Below are 20,422 nucleotides of genomic sequence, written 5' to 3'. Positions count from 1 at the left end.
ACCAGATTCAGTATATGTTGCAGGTCTTCTGATTGATCCAATTTGCATGAAATTGTATAACTTGCTATTGATTAATTTATCAACTAGCTCTGATATTTTAATGACTAGTTCACTGGATGCAACATCAGAAAATGTTTGCTATGTAGTTGACAAGATTTAGGACTTTGATAAATTCTAAAAACTAGTCTTTCCAGTTTGGTGTCAGAAAATGCCCACAGGTTTTTACATGCTGTTGGTAAATTACAGCAACTAAACTGATTAATGGATTTTGTCTATGGCAATCATGAATCAGTAGGGCTCCTGGCATCTTGTGCACAAATGTTAACAAAACCAATATTGGTACAAAATTAGTTTCTGAGGCATCAAGAAAGATCAAGTGGTTTACAATTATCACTTATCCTATTATACTGATTAGAGTCAAACTAGTCACCCCAGAAACTAATGATAGCAACTTCATGTCAATGGTGAAGTTATTTCATTATGTTGTTTCATTTCAAAAATTGAGTTCCTTTACAGTTCTTGATAACTCTCCCCACAATATTGGTTTCTAGTGTAATTGTTAAGAAATAATCCAGAGTAAGGTGCATGAGAATGGGGCCCTAATCAAGAGGTCAGCCTCGGCATGACAGGCAATTTTTCTGCAAATACTTAATTTTTAGAATTCTCCTGAAGTATTGAGTTAGTACCTTGAAAATTGGACACAAATTTTTAACACATTTTTGCTACTATAAATAATTCATACTGCATTATTTTACATTGTTATAAAGCACAGCTATGTTGAATGAGTCCACTATTTGGGTGGATAAAATGTATTTTCAATGACCTATGTAATGTTCTTTTTCAAAATTAATAAATTTGCAATCTCACTTAAAAATTCCACGATTAGTTGGCAAAGATCCTCTTTAAGGCTTATGAATTAGTACACTGAACAGATTAACCAACTCTCAAAATGTTTCGTGATAATTTTTCACCCAGTACAGTGACACCCTTTTATAATCTCATTTTCCATGACAAATTCAAATTGCATTGGTGCTTAACTGTATCTTGAATAGTTTCAAGCTATTTGACTACATTGAGAGTTCTTAAACTTCTCATTACCAAGGTTAGTTTCATTCTAACAGAGTTCTACTCTATCCAGAAGATGTAAAAAAAACCCCAAAAATATTCTTGTTTTTAAAAAAAAGCAACGGAACACTCAGATGCAAAAGTGTGAACAGAAAAATAAATTGATTTAAGTTTGTTGCTCAATATAGCTCTCATGCTGGTATTAAAAGATAATGGAAGTTTTACTGCTGTGATAGAAACAAGACTAGGCTGCTTGATGGGTGAGTGTCAGGAAGAAGTGCTTTTTTGTTACTCAAAAGGAAAAGGTTTTTGAAGTGACCAAAAGAGGCAAATATTCTCTCACTTTTTTGGTACCATAACTCTGGATGAAATCAAATGTGTACAATGAATAACAACTCTTTCCCTGTTCTTTGGAATTAACAGGAGAATATCGTTGGCCAGTCCTCGCCAGCTTTTTAAATCCTCCAACATGACACAACGCTGGCAACGGCGGGAAATTTCAAACTTTGAATACTTGATGTTCCTTAACACTGTAGCAGGTACATTGCAGCCTTTGAGTCCTCCTTATATGTTTGTATATCAAGGTTTGGCTTGATAGTTTGCATTTATCCATTGGGATTCAGCTGCAGGGCCATGATGGATATTGAAACTATCCCATTAAATTTTATCAAGAGACACATAACCTGCCACTGTGACTGTAGATTCATTTATTGTTTCTGGGGTTATTCTGTGGTCTCACTCTGCCATTTCCTTTGCTGACAGCTTTGTCTGAAACTGAAGCTTTATTAGAGTCTACAAACCATTTTCAGAGTGTGTCTGGAAATAATAACGAGAAAATGTAATTTTAGTGGTTTGTCACTCAAGACAACAGCAACTAGACAGTAGAACAAGAATGGCACAGTATTCTGTTCAGTACAACATCTTGAGTTGTGGCAGATTAATAGAAAGCAACATAAATATACATGAAAATAGGAGATTTTGTGTTCGTATCAGAAGGTAAAACAAAGGGAGAGCACTTTACATGTTTCCATACAACGCATGCATTTTCCACTGTTTTATTTTCTGATGTGTGTGTGGTTGAAGTTTGCACTGAATAATTATGTATATGTTTAGTTTCAGCATGTGTTGAGCTTATTATTGCCGTCTAATTAGATGTAACTTGAACTGCTTACATGGAGAAAAATCATTAAAAATTCTTTCCTAATGAACTGGAGATGACAAAATGTCTGTTAAGTGTTGGGAAGCAGACAAGCAGAGGAATAACAACCATAAACATGCTATATTCAAGTACATAAAAAATATTTGGCTCTCAGTAATATTTTATCTAGGCCTTCTGGTCAACCAGTTGTGTGTCTTATTTTAGAATTAGAGTGGAATAAAAAATTATTTATCAAATTATGAGAAAATTAACAAATTTAATTATAAATGCACAAATGGGCCAGAAGTTAATCGTTTTATAGGGGAACCTTTCACATCAATTTGAAATTGCTTTTAATGTATACTTATCCCCATAAAGCTCCTATGTCATCCTGTGAATCGTGAGAGAAAACAGTTATGAAAACTGATTAGAATGGCCTAAGCCACTACCCGAGCAATAGCAGTCAGAATAGTAAAACCAAAGATGGCAATGTCCATTGCAATTTTTGTCATACTAAATTTTTTGAGTGTTTTAAATTTGTAATGGTCATCTGAACCTAATATATTAAAATAATATTTTAAAGCTCTCCAGGATCATTATTGCAAAAATTGTTGCAGGCTTGGATTTCTACCGTCTTGACATTTTGCCCTTGTTACAAACCGGAATTCTCTGCTTGTAAAGATACAATTAAAAATACTTACAGATTTCAGATTTGAACTAAAATCCACTTGTGGCAGAAAATAAACCTGGGAAAAAATTGCAAATTGAATTTGGATTAAGTTATTGAACCTTAAAGGTGAGGAAAATGTTGCCCATAGTCATTAAGCCTGCAGAAAGCTGAGTAATGTGAGGATGCTGCTGCACCACTGCAGGTCACTGGTTTCTCAAATTTCAGCTAAGTACAAAAATTCCCAGTATGAGGCATTTGTGCGCAGAGGATGCTTAGCAGAACAAACAGACCTGTGTGTTTTATAGCTATGCTTCATTCAGAGGAATTTGTAGCAGAACATTCAAGGAAATGCTTTGACAAAGGGGATAAGATGGCCAAATACAGGAAGTAGTAAATGGGAACATGAACATTTGTAGCTAGTTTTTCTCCATATAAACTAAGAGTGCAGAAGCTTCAGTCATTCTGATTCCTGATGTTTCATGGTGCAATTTCTACCTTATTAAGGAAACATTTGTTGTTCAAGTGTCTTTAACAATCACACATTTTTACATAACACCAATATCATTTTATGAGTAACACAACTGTGTCAAGTTTATAATTTTAGTTCCCGTTTATGAAGCAAACACATTACAAGCATTCCTTCATCATATTATCTCCTCTTTGCTAGGACGGACGTACAATGATTTAAACCAGTACCCTGTGTTTCCTTGGGTTATTACGAACTATGAGTCCGAAGAGCTGGATCTGACCCTACCAGGCAACTTCAGGGACCTATCAAAGGTATCTTTCAACAGTGCCTGATCTGTAACTAAGCTATTTTAGCACTTCTCCAGAGGGGAGAGAGGGATGCTAAATTTCTACCTAAGTTTACCCAGGCCATAAGGATTTCATTAAGCAGGTCCAAAAATCACAAAGCTGTAGTGTATAATTTTCATGATTAGTTTCAACATAGTTGTAGCAATTGTAGTTGGCATTATATTAAAGCAGAACAAGTATAATTAGTTCATTTTTGATTGGGTGAGGTAAAATTATTTTGGTCATTTTAATTCTACTAATGCTATTAAGTATGTTTATATATTTTATGCTGCTATATGTGCCAGGACTGTGGTAGTATTATTTATAACAGCCAAGTTAAGAAGACACAAACATTTTCTGAGTAAACATGAAAATCTAGTCTTGCAACTTCAGGCTAATAAAATTAAAATTTGTAGGTAGAGATAATAGTTGTGTTTATATGAAATATGCTGAACATCACTGATCTGGTTACTGGGCGATTTTCACACCTAGACAAAAACACTTGTAAAAACAGCTTAGCACATTGATTGGCAAAAAAGGCTTAACACATTGGCTTTAGCAAAGCAATATGAGGCTTAAATGAATAAATCTAAACCATCATTGGAAAAGATAACAGGGGTGATTTTAAACCCCGAACGGATGGGTTGGGGGCGGGTAGGAGTTGAAAATAGTTGTTTTTTTGGTTCGCAACCACAAACCTTTTGGACTTCGCATTCCCAGTGGGAAGCCTGTACTTTTACTCGCCGATGTTAAACCTGGAAATAAAGCCAGGTTGTGGTCGCGACCCAAAAAACAACTGTTTTCAACATCCACCCGCCCGCAACCCACCCGTTCTTGGGGTTTAAAATCACCCCCAAAGAATTTGAGCGTAGAGATTTTATTCTCTTAGAAATTTTATTCTTTTACCAGTTATTCATTTAAGTGGGATTGAGTGTATTGGCTTTTAGGCCTCAGGTGCTACGGTAGGAAATATTTTTCTAACATCAGTTCACATAATCAAGTTATTACTGAATTCGATGAGCATGTTCAATATTTCTTCCAGATTCTTCCTCATCCGTATATTTCTGTCTTTTGTTCCCTTCGTTCTTGCTGATCTGTTTAATTGTTAGTAAAATGAACATAGTTTTCAGCTATAATTTGCACTCTCAAACTTGATGATTAGCAAAATGAAAAACAAAGCAGCTATAAAAGTGTATAGCTAGAAAGAAAGAACTTGTATTTATACATCGCCTTTCAAGACCTCAGGGCATCCCAAAACACTTTACAGCCAATGAAGTACTTTTGAAGTGTAGTCAGATACACAAATCTTTAAAAAGGGGAGGACAAGTTGATAAAGCTGTATTAAAAAGAAACATACGGGATCCGAGGTTTGATAAATGGAAACATGAAATACAAAACACAAGAGGTGTTGCTAAACCTAAACAAATCATTGGTCAGGTTGCAGTTAGAATATTAGGACCAATTTTCCTTATCCCTCCACCTGAGCAGAGTGTACTCGAAGTGCACGCCACCTGACCTACCTGAACTCCCCTGTACTTCCAGGTTCTGGTCATCTAATTCAGGAGCACCTCTTGATAGGGATGTGCCTGGAAACAGAAGAGGAGAAAAGTCAACTGAGAGGCCTGCAGCAGCATTAATGGTCACTGGATGTGAGGTCTTCTGGCTACCGTTCAAGAACAGTAACCAGAAGACCTCCTGCCTCAAAAATCCTGTGCAGCACTCAGAAAAAAAGACACATACTTTTTTGGAACCTCCATGTCCTTGCTGCCTGCCTTTTCCCCAGACTGTCCGACCTGAGGGGGCTAAGTGCAAGAGCTAAAGCACACTTGTTGTGGGTGTATCACAGATTGGACATCCACAAAGCGGAAACCCAGAAAAATGAGGCAGGCAGTGTGATGATATAACTCCTGTCTCATTTCAATTTCTTTCAATACTTGTGCTTCTTCCAGATGCAGGCACTATACACCCCCACCCCCACCCCCACCCCCACCTCAGGAAGTACAAGAACAGTGCAAAGGGGACAGAGAGCTGGCATCCAAGGTCTCCAGCCATTTTCCTCTGCTTTTCATTCTCCGGACACAAAGCAGAGGAAAATCATCGCTATTGTCTCCACTTTAAGAACCCTACTTTAGGAAGGATGTCAAGGCCATTGAGGGGTGCAGAAAATATCCACTAAGATGATTATACCCCCATAGGCTATAGTTATAAGGGGAGATTAGAAAAACTAGGTCTGTTCTTTAGAGCAGGGAAGGTTAAGAGAAGATGTGCTAGACATGTTCAAAATTATGGAAGGTTTGATGAGGTAAATAGGGAAAAAACTATTTCCAGTGGTTGGTGAGTAGGTAACTTGGAAGGCATAAATTTAAGATTGTCACCAAAAGATAGAAAGGAGAAGTTAGGAGAATTTTTTTTACACTGAGGGTTATTAGGATATAAGATGCCATACAAAAAACAGGGGTGAAAGCAAAATCCACAATAGCTTTTAAAAGGAATGTGAATAAATATTTCAAAAACAAAAATGGAAAAGGGTAGGATTATGGGACGAAGTAAATAGCTCTTGCAAAGATCCACCACAGGCGCGATGGGCTGAATGGGCGCCTTCTGTCCTGCAAAATTTTATGATTTTGTATTTATGCACGAAGATCCAGCCCTAGTGTCATAATGTGCTGCTTGGAATTCAGAAGATAACCAACCACGTTATCTAGCCGGATTGAGCTCAGTGCTTTCTGGGCTTTACCATAATGGTCACTCTGGGCTTAGACATGGCCAGATTCCTAGTTTTCCTCCTAACTGCAGCCTAATCATGTGTTCCTCTGAGGTGACAGCATGTGACAATCCTGCAATCCTGTTGATGTAGGTTGAATGGCTGTAAAAAATACTCCACTCCAAAAGATAATGTTCTTAGATAACTAGCAGAAATTATTTTAAAATCTGATTCCTATTGCCAACGGCTGGCTGGCACATCAACAACATTCCCCTATATGGCCTATACGTTGTGTGACAGGAACATACACTAGCCCATGGAAGGTCAGAAACCTAAAGCAATGCAGCCAACGAGATTAACCAGTTATCAACGTCACTACACAGTCACAGCAGTCTATGTAAAATCCAATACCACTCATTGGAACCAGCCCCAAGTCTGTCGTTAAACCCCGATATAAGGTTTACTCCCTATTAGTCTATACTTCTGTATCATGTACATTGAACCATACTTTATACTAGCAATGTATAAATATGTCCCAGAATCACAAACAATAGCAATATTGAAAAATTGTGATATGATCATTATGAGACAGTCACTGGACACTGAGGAAGTACCAGTAGATTGGAAACAGGATAATATGGTACCCATTTTTTTTTAAAGTGACTAAACAGACCTATTAGTCTTACTTCGATTCTGTGTAAAATAATCGTCAATTATCTGGAGTAAACTTGAGGAATGACTGCTAAACAACAACCTAGTAAGTAGCAACTTTAGAAGAAGAAGATCTTGTCCGACAAACCTCCTTGATTTCTTTGAGGAAGTGACAACCTAAGTTGGTTACGGTAAACCCTATGGTATTGTGTCCTTACATTTTTAAAAGTTCCTTGTGAAAGGTTACTAGTTAAGCTCAAAACCTAGCTAAGGGCAAGACTTGGAAATTAATATGGAGGGTGCCACTGTGATGAGTGTTGGGGCTACCACTGTTTCTAAATTATATCAGTCACTTGCACTCAAACTCAATTGGTAAAATTTGTAGACAATACCAAACTAGGAGAGCAGTGGAATTGAAGGAGGCAGGCCAGAAATTACCAAATGAGTTCAACATAATACGTGAGTAAGCCAAAGAAAGGGAAATGAAATTTAATGCAGACAAGTGTAAAATATTGCATGTAGGAAGGAAAAATGGGCAATATTCATATTCTCTGAAGGATGTTGAAATAACTGTGGATAAAATGGAAAGAGACCTAGGATCCTTAGTATACTCAACGGGCTCGATATTAGCACCCGCTATCGGGTGCATTCCTGGCGGGGGGGGCTCCGAAAATCGGGGAATCCCGGAGCGGATTGGGAGCCTGGCTCCAACCCGCCCACTTCCAGGTTTCCCACAGACGCGCTGACTTGCGCGCGCAGCCCCCACATGTGGGACTCCCGCAGGCAATTAAAGTCAGCAGGGTGCCACTTAAAGTATTTATTTAGGTATTTCAGGTCGTTTAGAGACCTGATTAAGGAGATATTTTACATGGGGTGGGATTTTGCAAACAACTGGGACTGTTTCCCGTACTGGGGGAAACACTCCCAGTTCAAATGGACGTGTTGCAGCCATCAGCCTGTGGCAGCTGCAAAGGTCCATTTGACAGGTGTGGGGGGGAGACCCTCACTCATTGCAGGAGGCCACTCTGTCACTTGGGACAAAGTTTGGCCTCCATCACCCTCCTCCTAACAATAAAATTTAGCAACTTGCACACTTACCCCGGTGTCCAGACACATGTACCTACCTTGTGGACCCCCTCAGATGTACATCTTCCGGATGCGAACCGCCGTAGCTGCAGTCATGACCTCCTCGGACATCATCAGCCTCGCCGGCCACGCCGTCCATCTCTGACACGTGGAGCTCCACAACACAGTGCTGTGACACATCCACCTGCACAGCAGGAGGGAGGGCAACCGCAGAGAGAGATGCGTCACAGAGGGCACTACCCTCGCCACAGGGTCCACAGTCCGAGGCTCAGCTTCCTGGACCTCTCTGAGCAGCAATGCACACGGAGGCTCAGAGTCACTCGACATGTAGTCGTGGACATCTGCAGCCTCCTTCATGCCGAGTTGCTCCCGGCTGGCCCAAGCACCATCTTCTTACCTGTCGCTGTCAAAGTCACCATTGCCCTCAACAACTTCTCCTCCGCATCCTTCCAGGGTGCCACCGGGGACATCGCCGACGTCTCTCAGTCGTCTGCACAAAAGAGCCCTGCAAATACACCTACACCCACTCTGCAGTGACACAATGGGTGGCATCAGGTGTGGGTCTTCATTGTGATCCTCAGGAAAGGGCATTATTGCACAAACCAGACAAGATTCGCAAAGACGTGGCAGTAATGGTGCCAATATAATATGTAATGTGAGTTGATTAAAAAATAAATATAAGTAAAAACCATGACAAACCCTCAAACACCCTTGTGCATCTCCTTCATGCTCACAACACGTTTGCCTTACGCTGCCTACTGCACATATGTGATGCATGCCCTGTGGCTGCAGCACAGATAGTGGCAGGTTGAGTGAGGCTGACCATGAAAGAGATGCATGAGAGGGTGAGTACGAGATAGATCCATGAGATTGTATGAGGATTGGGTTGAGTGGTAGTGGCGGGATGAGTACTGGCGAGGTGAGTAAGTGCAGGTAAGATGAGGATGAGGTTTGAGTGGGTGTGAGGGGTGATGTGACAGAGTAGTGTTGGCAGTGCAGAAGGAGGTGTGGTGTGGGGGCGGTGATGTGGCAGACGGAGTGTAGGGGAATGAGTAAGTGTACTCACTTTGGCTGACCTACTTAGGTCATTGGAGCGCCTCCTACACTGTATGCAGGTGCGTGATATGTTGGTGGTGCTGGTGACCTCCTCTGCCACCTTGAGCCAGGCCTTCTTGGTGGCAGAGGCAGGCCGCTTCCTCCCGCCCGCCGGGGGGAAGATCTCTGTCCTCCCCCTCCTCCTCACCCCATCCAATGATACCTGGAGTGAGGCATCATTAACCTGGGAGCAGCCTTCCCCCTGGGCTGCTCCATGCTGTAATTTTTCCTATTTCTTGCAGCATCAGTCAGTGGTGGACTGCCCCTTTAAATAGAGCTCCTCCAGCTGACAGACCTTACTGCGCATGCGCAGTACGCCCGACGCGCAGCTCAGCAGCGGGGAACCCGGAAGACCAGGTAAGTGGATCCAATCAGCCGGCGATTGCGCCCGGGGCAGACTGATTTCACCGGGCGCGTTACCCACGCGTCCAATAGACCCCCCGCCGCGAACCTCCGCCCTGGTAATATCGAGCCCAACATGTCCAACCAATGCAGTACAGCAATCAACAAAGCCAATGATGAATTACATAGCCAAAACAGTAGAATACAAGTCAGAGCAAGTAGTGACCAAACTGTACGGTGATCTGGTCAGACCACACCTTGATTACTGTGTCCAATTTTGAGTACCAAGAAACAAGGGAGGCATTCAAGCACTAGAGACAGTGCAGAAAAGAGCCACAAGGCTGATCTCTAAGCCCCAATTTTAACTGGGGCGAGAGGTTAGCGGGCTGTCAGTGGGCTGAGCAGCAGATTCACCTCAACTTGCCAATGTGGGGCCCAGGCCATTTTAACTCCTGTGCCTCATTACCATAGTCCAGGCCTGAATCCTGCGGATTGGGGGGAGGTGGGGGGGTTGGTGTGGTAGCGGGGTGAGCACGGCAGGATGCCACTGCCAGTAAACCGCGGGAACGGTCCCCAGCAGTCAGATGAATGGATCTGGACGGGGGCCAGATGCAATCGCGGTTGGGGGAAAGCTGGAGAAGCCTGAAGTAGGAGGGTCCCAAAGTTTCCTTGTGGGGCCCAGTGCTTGGTGCCGAGGCCGCCACCAAGCACTGAACGCACAACTTGAAGTAAAAATAGCGTCATGGTCTGAATAACATGATCAGCCCTGACTTTTGCATCTCAACGAAGCCCTTGCCTGCCTGGGGAGAGGACCTCAAATGGTGCCCCACACATGCCTGTTAAAATAGCGTGCGGCGTGAGAATCAGTAAGAAGTCAGTGAGTAGCATGCGGCCATGATTTTAACCTCCCTCATGCCCCTTTTTCATTGGGTGCAGGGGGTTTAAATTACGGTTCTAGTGTCAGGAGTCTGAGTTATGAAGAACGACTGAAGAGACTTAGGCTTTTTAATCTGGAAAGGAGATGTCTGAAAGATTGCCTTATAGATATATAAGATAGTAAATGATATGGAAAAGGCTAATCTAAAATACCACTTTAAGTTAAACTGTGGGAGTAGGACAAGGGGACACAGGTTCAACTGGTAAAAGGTAGCTTTAGGACTGATAGCAGGAGGTTTTTCTTCACGCAGAGTGATCAACACTTTGAATGAACTTCTGAACAAAGTGGTAGTGGTAAAAATCCTGAAATCATTTAAAAAAAACAATTAGATACAACATTGTGGGGGGGGGGGGGTGGTGAGGGCATAGGGTAGTTCTGGATTGATGAATTAAGAAGAGCCAAATAGCCTTCATCATCTGTCCGTATCTTGTGATATGGGAAGATTTTCTGCTGCAGTGGATGTCTGCCTGCGGGTGTGGGGAAGGGGAAGTCTGGAAATCTGGGGAGAGCTATGAGGCAAGACAGGACTGACTTGCCTCAGAAATGGTTATTTTCCAATCAGGCTGCGCTGAATGCTCGAGGCTTGTGCTGCTGAAGTGCGTAAGGCTCACTAAGAGTTTGAGAAAGATGTGAATGAGAACAGGGTATCTATCTCACACATTTCCTGAGGTGCGGTGCCCAGAACTGAATGCAGTACTCCCTAGGAGGTCTAACCAGAGCACTGTACAGCTGTAACATAACTTCCACCCCTTTGTATTCCAACCCCCTTGAGATAAAGGCCAACATTCAATTAGCCTTTTTAATTATTTGCTGTACCTGTCCACTAGCTTTCAGTGATTACTGTACTATGTAGACTTTTCGGTTTGCTTTCATTCCATTTATTTATGTGCACTTTATATTTTGCATTTTTAAATTCAACTTTTGCATTTTACTTTTTTCTGCCACCTCCCATTCAAGAGAGTTTCACTGTGATTTGTGATGGTCTTGCAGGTAGGAGCAGCATTCCTTTGGAAATTCCTCTTGCCCTCAGGGAGCTTGAGAATGAGGAGTTTCAGAGGAATGATCAGAGGCAGGGCTGCCTGCACCTCAGGCAGGTTCACAGACCTGCTGTTACCTAAGTATGTGGGTCCACAGACACCACCAGAGCCATTTAGGCATGTCAAGGAGATGTGCCTTTACCACCTACACTTTACCAGGGAAGCCTTTCTGCAGGTCAGAATTGGACCCTCATTGTGCTATCTTGTTGTACAAGTGAAGAAGTAATCTTGAGATGTTGGAAGTTGAAGGAGTACATGCACAGTGGCATGTACTTGATCTACATGCAAATCTTGATTATCTGTAAGTGACTATGCATAATGCTGTTAGGTTCTGCTACAAGGACTTGAGGTGCGATACCCTTGGAAAAAATGAGTATGGCTAGAGTTTCAATTGTATGTTGCACGTTGAAGGTGTGCCCTACTGAAGTACACAAATACATGAAGTACAGTGAAAGAGCTGTATGTTTGTGTGAGGGATTGTCATAGTAAATGTGAAACAGGTTGATAGTTGACACTTTGTGGCATGCAATCCAGGGAGCTCTACACATTGTTGGTCGTCGTACCTTTCCAAATTCCTTAAAATGTGCAGTCTTCTTACAAATCTGTTCCCAGTGCCTGCAGGTAGTGTACGCTGCATTGAAGCTAATCACTATCTTTATATAGTGCACCGCACCTTCGGAAGGACATATTGGCCTTGGAGGGAGTGCAGCGTAGGTTTACTAGAATGATACCCGGACTTCAAGGGTTAAGTTATGAGGAGAGATTACACAAATTGGGGTTGTATTCTGTAGAGTTTTGAAGGTTAAGGGGTGATCTGATCGAAGTTTATAAGATATTAAGGGGAATAGATAGGGTGGATAGAGAGAAACTATTTCCGCTGGTTGGGGATTTTAGGAGTAGGGGGCACAGTCTAAAAATTAGAGCCAGACCTTTCAGGAGTGAGATTAGAAAACATTTCTACACACAAAGGGTTGTAGAAGTTTGGAACTCTCTTCCGCAAACGGCAATTGATACTAGCTCAATTGCTAAATTTAAATGTGAGATAGATAGCTTTTTGGCAACCAAAGATATTAAGGGATATGGGCCAAAGGCAGGTATATGGAGTTAGATCAGCCATGATCTTATCAAATGGCGGAACAGGCACGAGGGGCTGAATGGCCTACTCCTGTTCCTATGTTCCTATCCGCAGCTATGAATGATGCACTGATGTCCTCTGGGAAGAATGCTTTAAAATGCCAAATAGGACAACCCTCCTCACACTCACCTCATGCAGCTACACGTCCTTTTTGCCAGCCATCAAAACAATAGGTGAAGTGATATACTGCTCCATCAGATTGGTAATCAGTTGACTTTGTATTTGTCTGGCACTTCAAATGCGCCTATCACACCCCTTCCTCCATCATAAGGTCAGAAATGGGGGTGTTCGCTGATGATTGCACAGTGTTCAGTTCCATTCGCAACCCCTCAGATAATGAAGTAGTCCATGCCCACATGCAGCATAACCTGGACAACATCCAGGCTTGGGCTGATAAGTGGCAAGTAGCATTCGTGCCAGACAAGTGCCAGGCAATGACCATCTCCAACAAGAGAGAATCTAACCACCTCCCCTTGATATTCAACGGCATTACCATCGCCGAATCACCCACCATCAACATCCTGAGGATCACTATTGACCAGAAACTTAACTGGACCAGCCACATAAATACTGTGGCTACAAGAGCAGGTCAGAGGCTGGGTATTCTGCGGCGAGTGACTCACCACCTGACTCCCCAAAGCCTTTCCACCATCTACAAGGCACAGGTGAGGAGTGTGATGGCATACTCTTCCCTTGCCTGGGTGAGTGCAGCTCCAACAACACTCAAGATGCTCGACATGCTTGATTGGCACCCCATCCACCACTCTAAACATTCATTTCCTTCACCACCAGCGCACCATGGCTGCAGTGTACCATCTACAGGATGCACTGCAGCAACCCGCCAAGGCTTCTTCGACAGCACCTTCCAAACTGCGACCTCTACCACCTAGAAGGACAAAGGCAGCAGGCACATGGGAACAACACCACCTACACATTCCCTTCCAAGTCACACACCACCCCGACTTGGAAATATATCGCCGTTCCTTCATCGTCGCTGGGTCAAAATCCTGGAACGTAGAAACATAGAAAATAGGAGCAGGAGTCGGCCATTCGGCCCTTCGAGCCTGCTCCGCCATTCAATATGATCATGGCTGATCCTCTATCTCAATACCATATTCCCGCGCTCTCCCCATATCCCTTGTTGCCTTTTGTGTCTAGAAATCTATCTATCTCCTTCTTAAATATATTCAGTGCCTTGGCCTCCACAGCCTTCTGTGATAGAGAATTCCACAGGTTCACCACCCTCTGAGTGGGGAAATTTCTCCTCATCTCAGTCCTAAATGTCCTACCCCGTATCCTGAGACTATGACCCCTCGTTCTGGACCCCCCCAGCCAGGGGAAACATCCTCCCTGCATCCAGTCTGTCTGGCCCTGTCAGAATTTTATATGTTTCAATGAGATGAACTCCCTACCTAACAGCACTGTGGGAGAACCTTCACCGCATGGACTGCAGCGGTTCAAGAAGGCGGCTCACCACCACCTTCTCAAGGGCAATTAGGGATGGGCAGTAAATGCTGGCCTTGCCAGCAATGCCCACATCCCATGAACGAATAAAAAAAAATATTTAAAATTAATTTCAAAGCTTTATAGAGATTAAAACAGTATTTGACCCTATATGCATCCACTCAACTTTAAGCATGCACATCATTTTAGTTTGAATTGTTGGCCAGATGTTTTACATCCCACATTATGGTGGCTCCTTGCACAAGACCAACGCAACACAACCAACAATGACTAATTATATGAATAAGCTGACCACAGGAAATTGGGAGGGAGTGAGCTCAGTACTGCTCGCTAGCTTTGCTCCAGCAAATAGATAGAAAAGGCTAAATTTGGCCGAGAATGGAAAATTAGGCTTCTCCTTCATTTAATTGTATTAATATTTAATTTTGGGGGGACAAAAGGGGATAAAGCAAAATGCATAAAGCTGAACAGCAGTTAAGCATTTATGATGTATGAATTCAGAGTAGCTAGGTCAGCCTTTTTGGTAACATGATGATGTCACAGCAGCGTATTGGAGAGTCTTTCAGGTTGAGCACCGAATGGGCACGATATTGTCAGGGCAACCCCCCCCCCCCAATGCGTCAATTGGGAGGGTGGAACCACTTTCCGTTTTGGGCCTCATTAACATTTTCTCGGTGAACTGCAGGCGCCAAATTTAGGTGTCAGCTGTGGCTCATAGGTAGCACTTTCACCTCTGAGTCAGAAGGTTGTGGGTTCAAGTCCCACTCCAGAAACTTGAGCACAAAACCCAGGCTATCATTCCACTGCAGTGTCGAGGGAGTGCTGCACTGTCGGACGTGCCGTCTTTCGGATGAGGCGATAAACTGAGGTCCCGTCTGCCCCCTCAGATGGATATAAAAGATTCCATGACACTATTTCAAAGAAGAACAGCGAATATTTATCCCTCAACCAAATCATTAAAATCAGATTATCTGTCGTATCACGTTACTGTTTGCAGGACCTTGCTGTGCGCAAATTGGCTGCTACGTTTCCTACATTACAACAATAACTGCACATCAAAAGTACTTCGTTGGCTGCAAAGCACTTTGGGTCGTTCTGAGGTTGTTAAAGGAACTATGTAATGGAGCTATGTAAATATAAGTCTTTCTTTCAAACGGTCGCTCACTACAGCTCGCCAGTCTGGTGAGGAGGAAAATCGGCCTGCTACTGCAAGTAGCCAGTCCCTTTAAGAGCCTCAAAGCCTAGAGAAAGTGGGACTGGCATGTGTTGTGCATGCTTTGATCATTTCTCCTTGAAAGTTGCAATCAGTAACCTACAACAAGCATAGGACCCTGATTTGCATATTTAAACAGCCTCTCACTTGTTTTGGGTGGAAGTGCTCGTTGGCTATTTTAAAATCTTGTCTCAAAGTTGATTCAGGTAGGCAAATGGATGCACAAGGTCCACACCAGAATTTTAATTGCCGGTCGCCTTTTTTTAGGTGAGAAACAGGTGGCTAGCAATTGAAAGTCTCTGCCATTATCTCCAAATAAAAGGTGGGGCCAAGCAGGACCAGCTGGAAGTAGCTTTGGTAGCATAGCATTCAACAGTGCACAACCATAAACCCAGATGGATTCCTACCCTTTGCCTTATATCAAGTCACAATGCTCACAGTGCTGTTTTGCCAGATTGCAGATTTTTGCTATAAAGCAGGTATTAAAGGGGAAATTATCAGTGGGACTAGCCTTTGACTTTTTCATTGTTTTGCAGTGTCCATGGTTTTATTTATTCCTGCTACAATAAATTACATGTGAAATAGTTGGGAAGAATTTAGTCAAAATCAGCAAATTGAATTCTTACTATACAATATATGTAATGTCTAGTAGTCATTGGAGGACAAGAAGAAGACAGCTCTACTAGAAACTTTGGCATGTGTTTTTTTTAATTAATCAATCAATGAAATGTACAATGGCATTTTCCCTGGAATCCTTTAGTTCAGTCAAACGTTAAAACACCATTGGTATATCAGAACAAGTCATGTTTATGTAAACAGAAATATTTAATCCTAATAGACTTAACTAAAGTCATTTAAGGTATACAAATCACTGTCTTAAAAGGTACATAAATTGTGGCCAAGCTTTGGAAATGTTAACCAGATCAGGCAGCTTTTTATTTTCACCATTTTCTTTAATCCCCTTAAACGGTTCATCCCTTCAGGCTGGATAGGCAGTAGCCTCTAACCTTTCTCTCCTAAAGGAAGTTTCTCACATTAAGGTTGCGCTCATTTATTTTGTTTGAGGACTTCATGCAGATCCATTCCTTCAATAGTGTTGCATATAGAGCTTTTTTACTGTTTCCTGCAATCATGATAAATGATCACTAAACAAAGACCTGTAAAATTTCAGACTAAAACTACTTTGGCACCAGTCACCCTTTGCTTATTGTACAATGCTAGCAAAATAGTTCTATTTGTGTTTTAGTACAAAAATTGCTCAAAGACTAGGACTGTTCAGTGTCTGCTACAGACATGAATACACCTACATTGTAGATTCATAGAGACTCTTAATCTCGTGTAGTATGTTGCTGTCTACAAGTTATTTGTTGCATTATTGTACATTTTCTGTTTAGATGAGACTATTTCCTATTAAATTGCATGCTGCAATAAGTGAAAATTGTCCCTTTTAATGACAGTTTTTTTTACTTAATCTTCAAACACATCTGTTTTAAGTAAACTGATTTGAATTCACTGCTGCTGCTTTCTGTTGCTTCTCTCTTCCATACCACAGTATGAAAGTATTGCTCTGAAATTAAATTTGTTTTATGTAAGGCTACAGCATGTATATATTTGACAGTAGTTTAAATTGTTTTGAGTAAAATATTAAGAGCTTTAATGTTTGTATACAGAAGTTGCCTTTAAAATAAGGAACTGTCCCTAAAGTTTATGCAAAATGAATTTTCTAAAAATTTGGAATGTTGCATATTACTGTATTATTGGGTGGAATGGGACCAGACAACCTTTCTCAATTGAATATTAATGGATGAAAGGGTGTACATTTACTGTAGGTTAGCGCATGAAGGATTACTTAGTGCAAAAGTGAACCCTGGAATTCTAAAATCTAGGTAAATGTACATCATGTGAATTCATTATTATCAGAATAAATGGAAGTGATGATTTTTGAAATTATTTTTAGTTGCTGCCTCTGATTTTCTTGACAGAAATAGCTGTGATGCAGAATGATTAAAGGTTCAGAAACTGAATGAAACTGCATTTAATCTGATGCACAGCCAATCAGAACCCCTCTTTACCCATAACCAAACACATGATATGTTTGCTATTTTGTAGTTTTGATTTAGAATCAGATTGCTACGATTTAAATTTCAATTTATTGGTTTCAGATTTAATTTATTTCGTTCATTTATTTATTATGTCTAGTTTAATTTACAATTCAGTATGTTTTTCATGCAGTATATGATACATATGTATGTATAACACTGTCAGCATAAAGAATCGAACAATTAGAAAAGCTTTTTTCATGTTGATGTCAACTTTCATCTATTGTAAACTTTTTGGTTGATGGATTGAAGTTGGCATTAAGAACAATTTTCTGGATTTCTGCACAACACAGTGAGCTTTGCATAATTGTCAGCACAATGCCATTTGTTCTGCCCTGTGCTTATTCACTAGCGTTTATCTGGCAACTCTGGTTTGCTAGATTGAGGGCCAGGCATCCTTTCATCTATTGTGAATATTTCAGCTCCACCAGTCAGAGTTCTCATCCTAGAAAGGAGACGTAGCTCATCAGATGTCTTAAATGGTAACATCATTTAACCCTTTGTTTGATTGCAGTAGCATTTCTGCACTCACAATTATAACATGATTACAGTTAATTGGTTTGTTCAGTGACTTGTGAATTAACAAATGTCCTTAGGTTCTGTATGTTTGTTTAATTTTACTTTACAATATTTCACATTGAAAACATATGCACAATTGTACATTGTATGTGCTGGAAAATTAGCATGATTATTCTGAATGCTGCAAAGTACATTTGTACCAAACAGGTTATGGATAATTTGTAAAGGTTGACAGGATGTAAAAAAAAACTACACAAAATACTAAATTCTGACTCTACTGACCAGTTTTTCCTGCAATTGAATATTCTACTAATTATTAAAGCAGTTTGAAAACAGATTAAAGTTCATGGAACTAATACCAAATTAGCCAATTGGATGAAAAAGCTGATTTAACAATCAAAATAGGAGACAACAATGATTAGAAGAAGCTCTGACTAGGGAATAGTGACTGGTGGAGTTCTGCAGGGATGTGTTCAGAGTCACCTGATCATGTATTCAGAAATAATATAGAGGGAGGGTGGTACTTGTAAATATGATATGACTTGTAATATAACATTTTCTGTAGATACTAAGTTATGTGGGTAGGTGATGATTAAAACAGAAATTGATAGAATTCAAAGGAATTGAGACCACTCAAAGTGATTGTCCTAAGGAATGGATGATGAATTTTAATATGGACAAAGGTACTATTTTGTTATAGAGCTATAGTCCCGTTCTATTTGAACAGTCAACAAATGCCTCCCCTTAGAGGGAAAAAAGCAGAAACAGTTTAGTGAAGGGGCAGTCTGTATTCAAAGAAAAATTTTGTGTATGCATATAAAGCAAAAGTAGGAAAGGAAAAGGAGTTGTGTGGTTATTGACCATTCATTGAAAGTATTTGGTTCAGAGAGCTAGTCATGTACTAAGTTGCATCCAAGAGCATTTGATTGTAACTCAAAACAAGTTTTTCTAACCGTGAATATAGAGAGTGTTCTGGACACCTTCTTTCAAAAAGACAATGATGCGTTGCAGAGAATTCAACGGAGGATAAGGATAATTTGGGAAGTAGGCTCTAAGTTACAAAGAAAGATTCACAGAACAGAATTTCTTTTCATTGGAAAAAAGACTGAGAAAGGACATAATCTAGATCTTTAAAATGCTATGAGGGATGAATAATGTAGTCACAAGCAGGTTATGGACCTTACACTGTGGCCATGAAACAAAGGACACAAGAATTGAGATTAGAAAGACTTTCTCCTCACAGAATAGTGGATGTTTACAACAAAAAAAGTTAATGTAATATTGATAAACATCTTTTTTTAATTCAATGAATATCTAATTAGGAGCAGGGTTGAGTGTTGTTAGGATAAGTGCAAATAAAGATTTTCAAAGGCTCAATGCAACAAAATAGCTCCTAAGCTGCTGAGTTTGTGCAGGTGCTATTCTAAGAAAGGCAACCAATCAAGGTGAAATAAAGTGTGATGTAGGATTAAATAAGTATCTGAAATTCTTAAATTTTGCTCAACTTATTTTGGCCAAGGGGTTGAGCAGGGAGAAAGCTGGACAAATAAATTTGTAGAATATTCTTTTGCATAATTAAACGAGTGAAGTAAACTCCATGATTGAGTGGATTGTGCTGGCCATATTCAGTACCTTGGACAATATTCAAATTTAACATAATACGATTCAGATAATGTCAGTTGACCAGATGAAAATTTAAAATTTGATTGTTCTGCCATAAAAATAATGCAAGTAGTTTCCTGCAGAACAGGCTTGTATTAAGTCCACACAAGTAGGCTGACTGATTATTAATCTTTTCTGACAGTTACATCTTTAAATTTGTTTTTTGTTATTTACCCCTAATTAAAAATGAGGTCAATACTTGTATTTATGAAAATAGGAAAATTTACATTTTTTAAGGGGTTGATCGTTACTAACTTAGAAATTGTTACTCCAACTTTTTCTGGTTTAGTTGCCAGAGATGCAGAGACCAACTTTGAGCATATAGCAATTTCCATGATCCTGTCTGTTTTGCTAGGCAAATATAAAAAATTACAAGAAAGCTGAAATGCTAATGACATAAGAGAGGCAGGGAACTCAAATAGATAACAATGCAAACTCTTCACTTCAACAATTTTCTTTTGGATGTTTTACTACAAAATTCTGGTGGCTTTTATTTGAATGGCATTCGAACATCACAATTGGTTTAATATGGTTATGTCCAAAAGGTATTGGAATTAGGGGCATCGCCCTTCATGATTCATAATTAGTGAATGCATCTACAGATAGTGTGAATAACTTAGTTCATGACATCTGCAGATTTTTGCTAAGTGCTGGAAAAATGATATAACATTACCTTAAAATTATTTATGCAGAATTAGATTTTACATGCTGTTTTGTTCTGTTATACTGAAGTGTAAACCAGATGTTCAGATTAATTCATTTTAAAGCCTGTTCATTATTTTGAATGGGTTCATCAGTGCAACCAAAGTT

General features: G+C 40.6%; 1 protein-coding gene across 6 annotated transcripts in view; it reads left to right on the top strand.

Moving 5' to 3' along the window:
• The window catches only part of nbeaa (neurobeachin a), a 637,170-nt gene that overhangs the window by 523,849 nt on the left and 92,899 nt on the right, over nt 1-20,422 (top strand). For all 6 annotated transcript variants that reach the window (XM_067985944.1, XM_067985943.1, XM_067985942.1 and 3 more), the window contains 2 exons: nt 1,489-1,604; nt 3,541-3,653. In XM_067985944.1, coding sequence (XP_067842045.1) covers nt 1,489-1,604; nt 3,541-3,653 — 229 coding nt within the window. The remainder of the gene's footprint in view (nt 1-1,488; nt 1,605-3,540; nt 3,654-20,422) is intronic.

Source organism: Heptranchias perlo, chromosome 6, assembly GCF_035084215.1.
Source record: "Heptranchias perlo isolate sHepPer1 chromosome 6, sHepPer1.hap1, whole genome shotgun sequence".
Classification (NCBI taxonomy): Eukaryota; Metazoa; Chordata; class Chondrichthyes; order Hexanchiformes; family Hexanchidae; genus Heptranchias; species Heptranchias perlo.
Note: the sequence above shows the minus strand (reverse complement) of the source record. Positions and strands in the feature narration are given on the sequence as shown.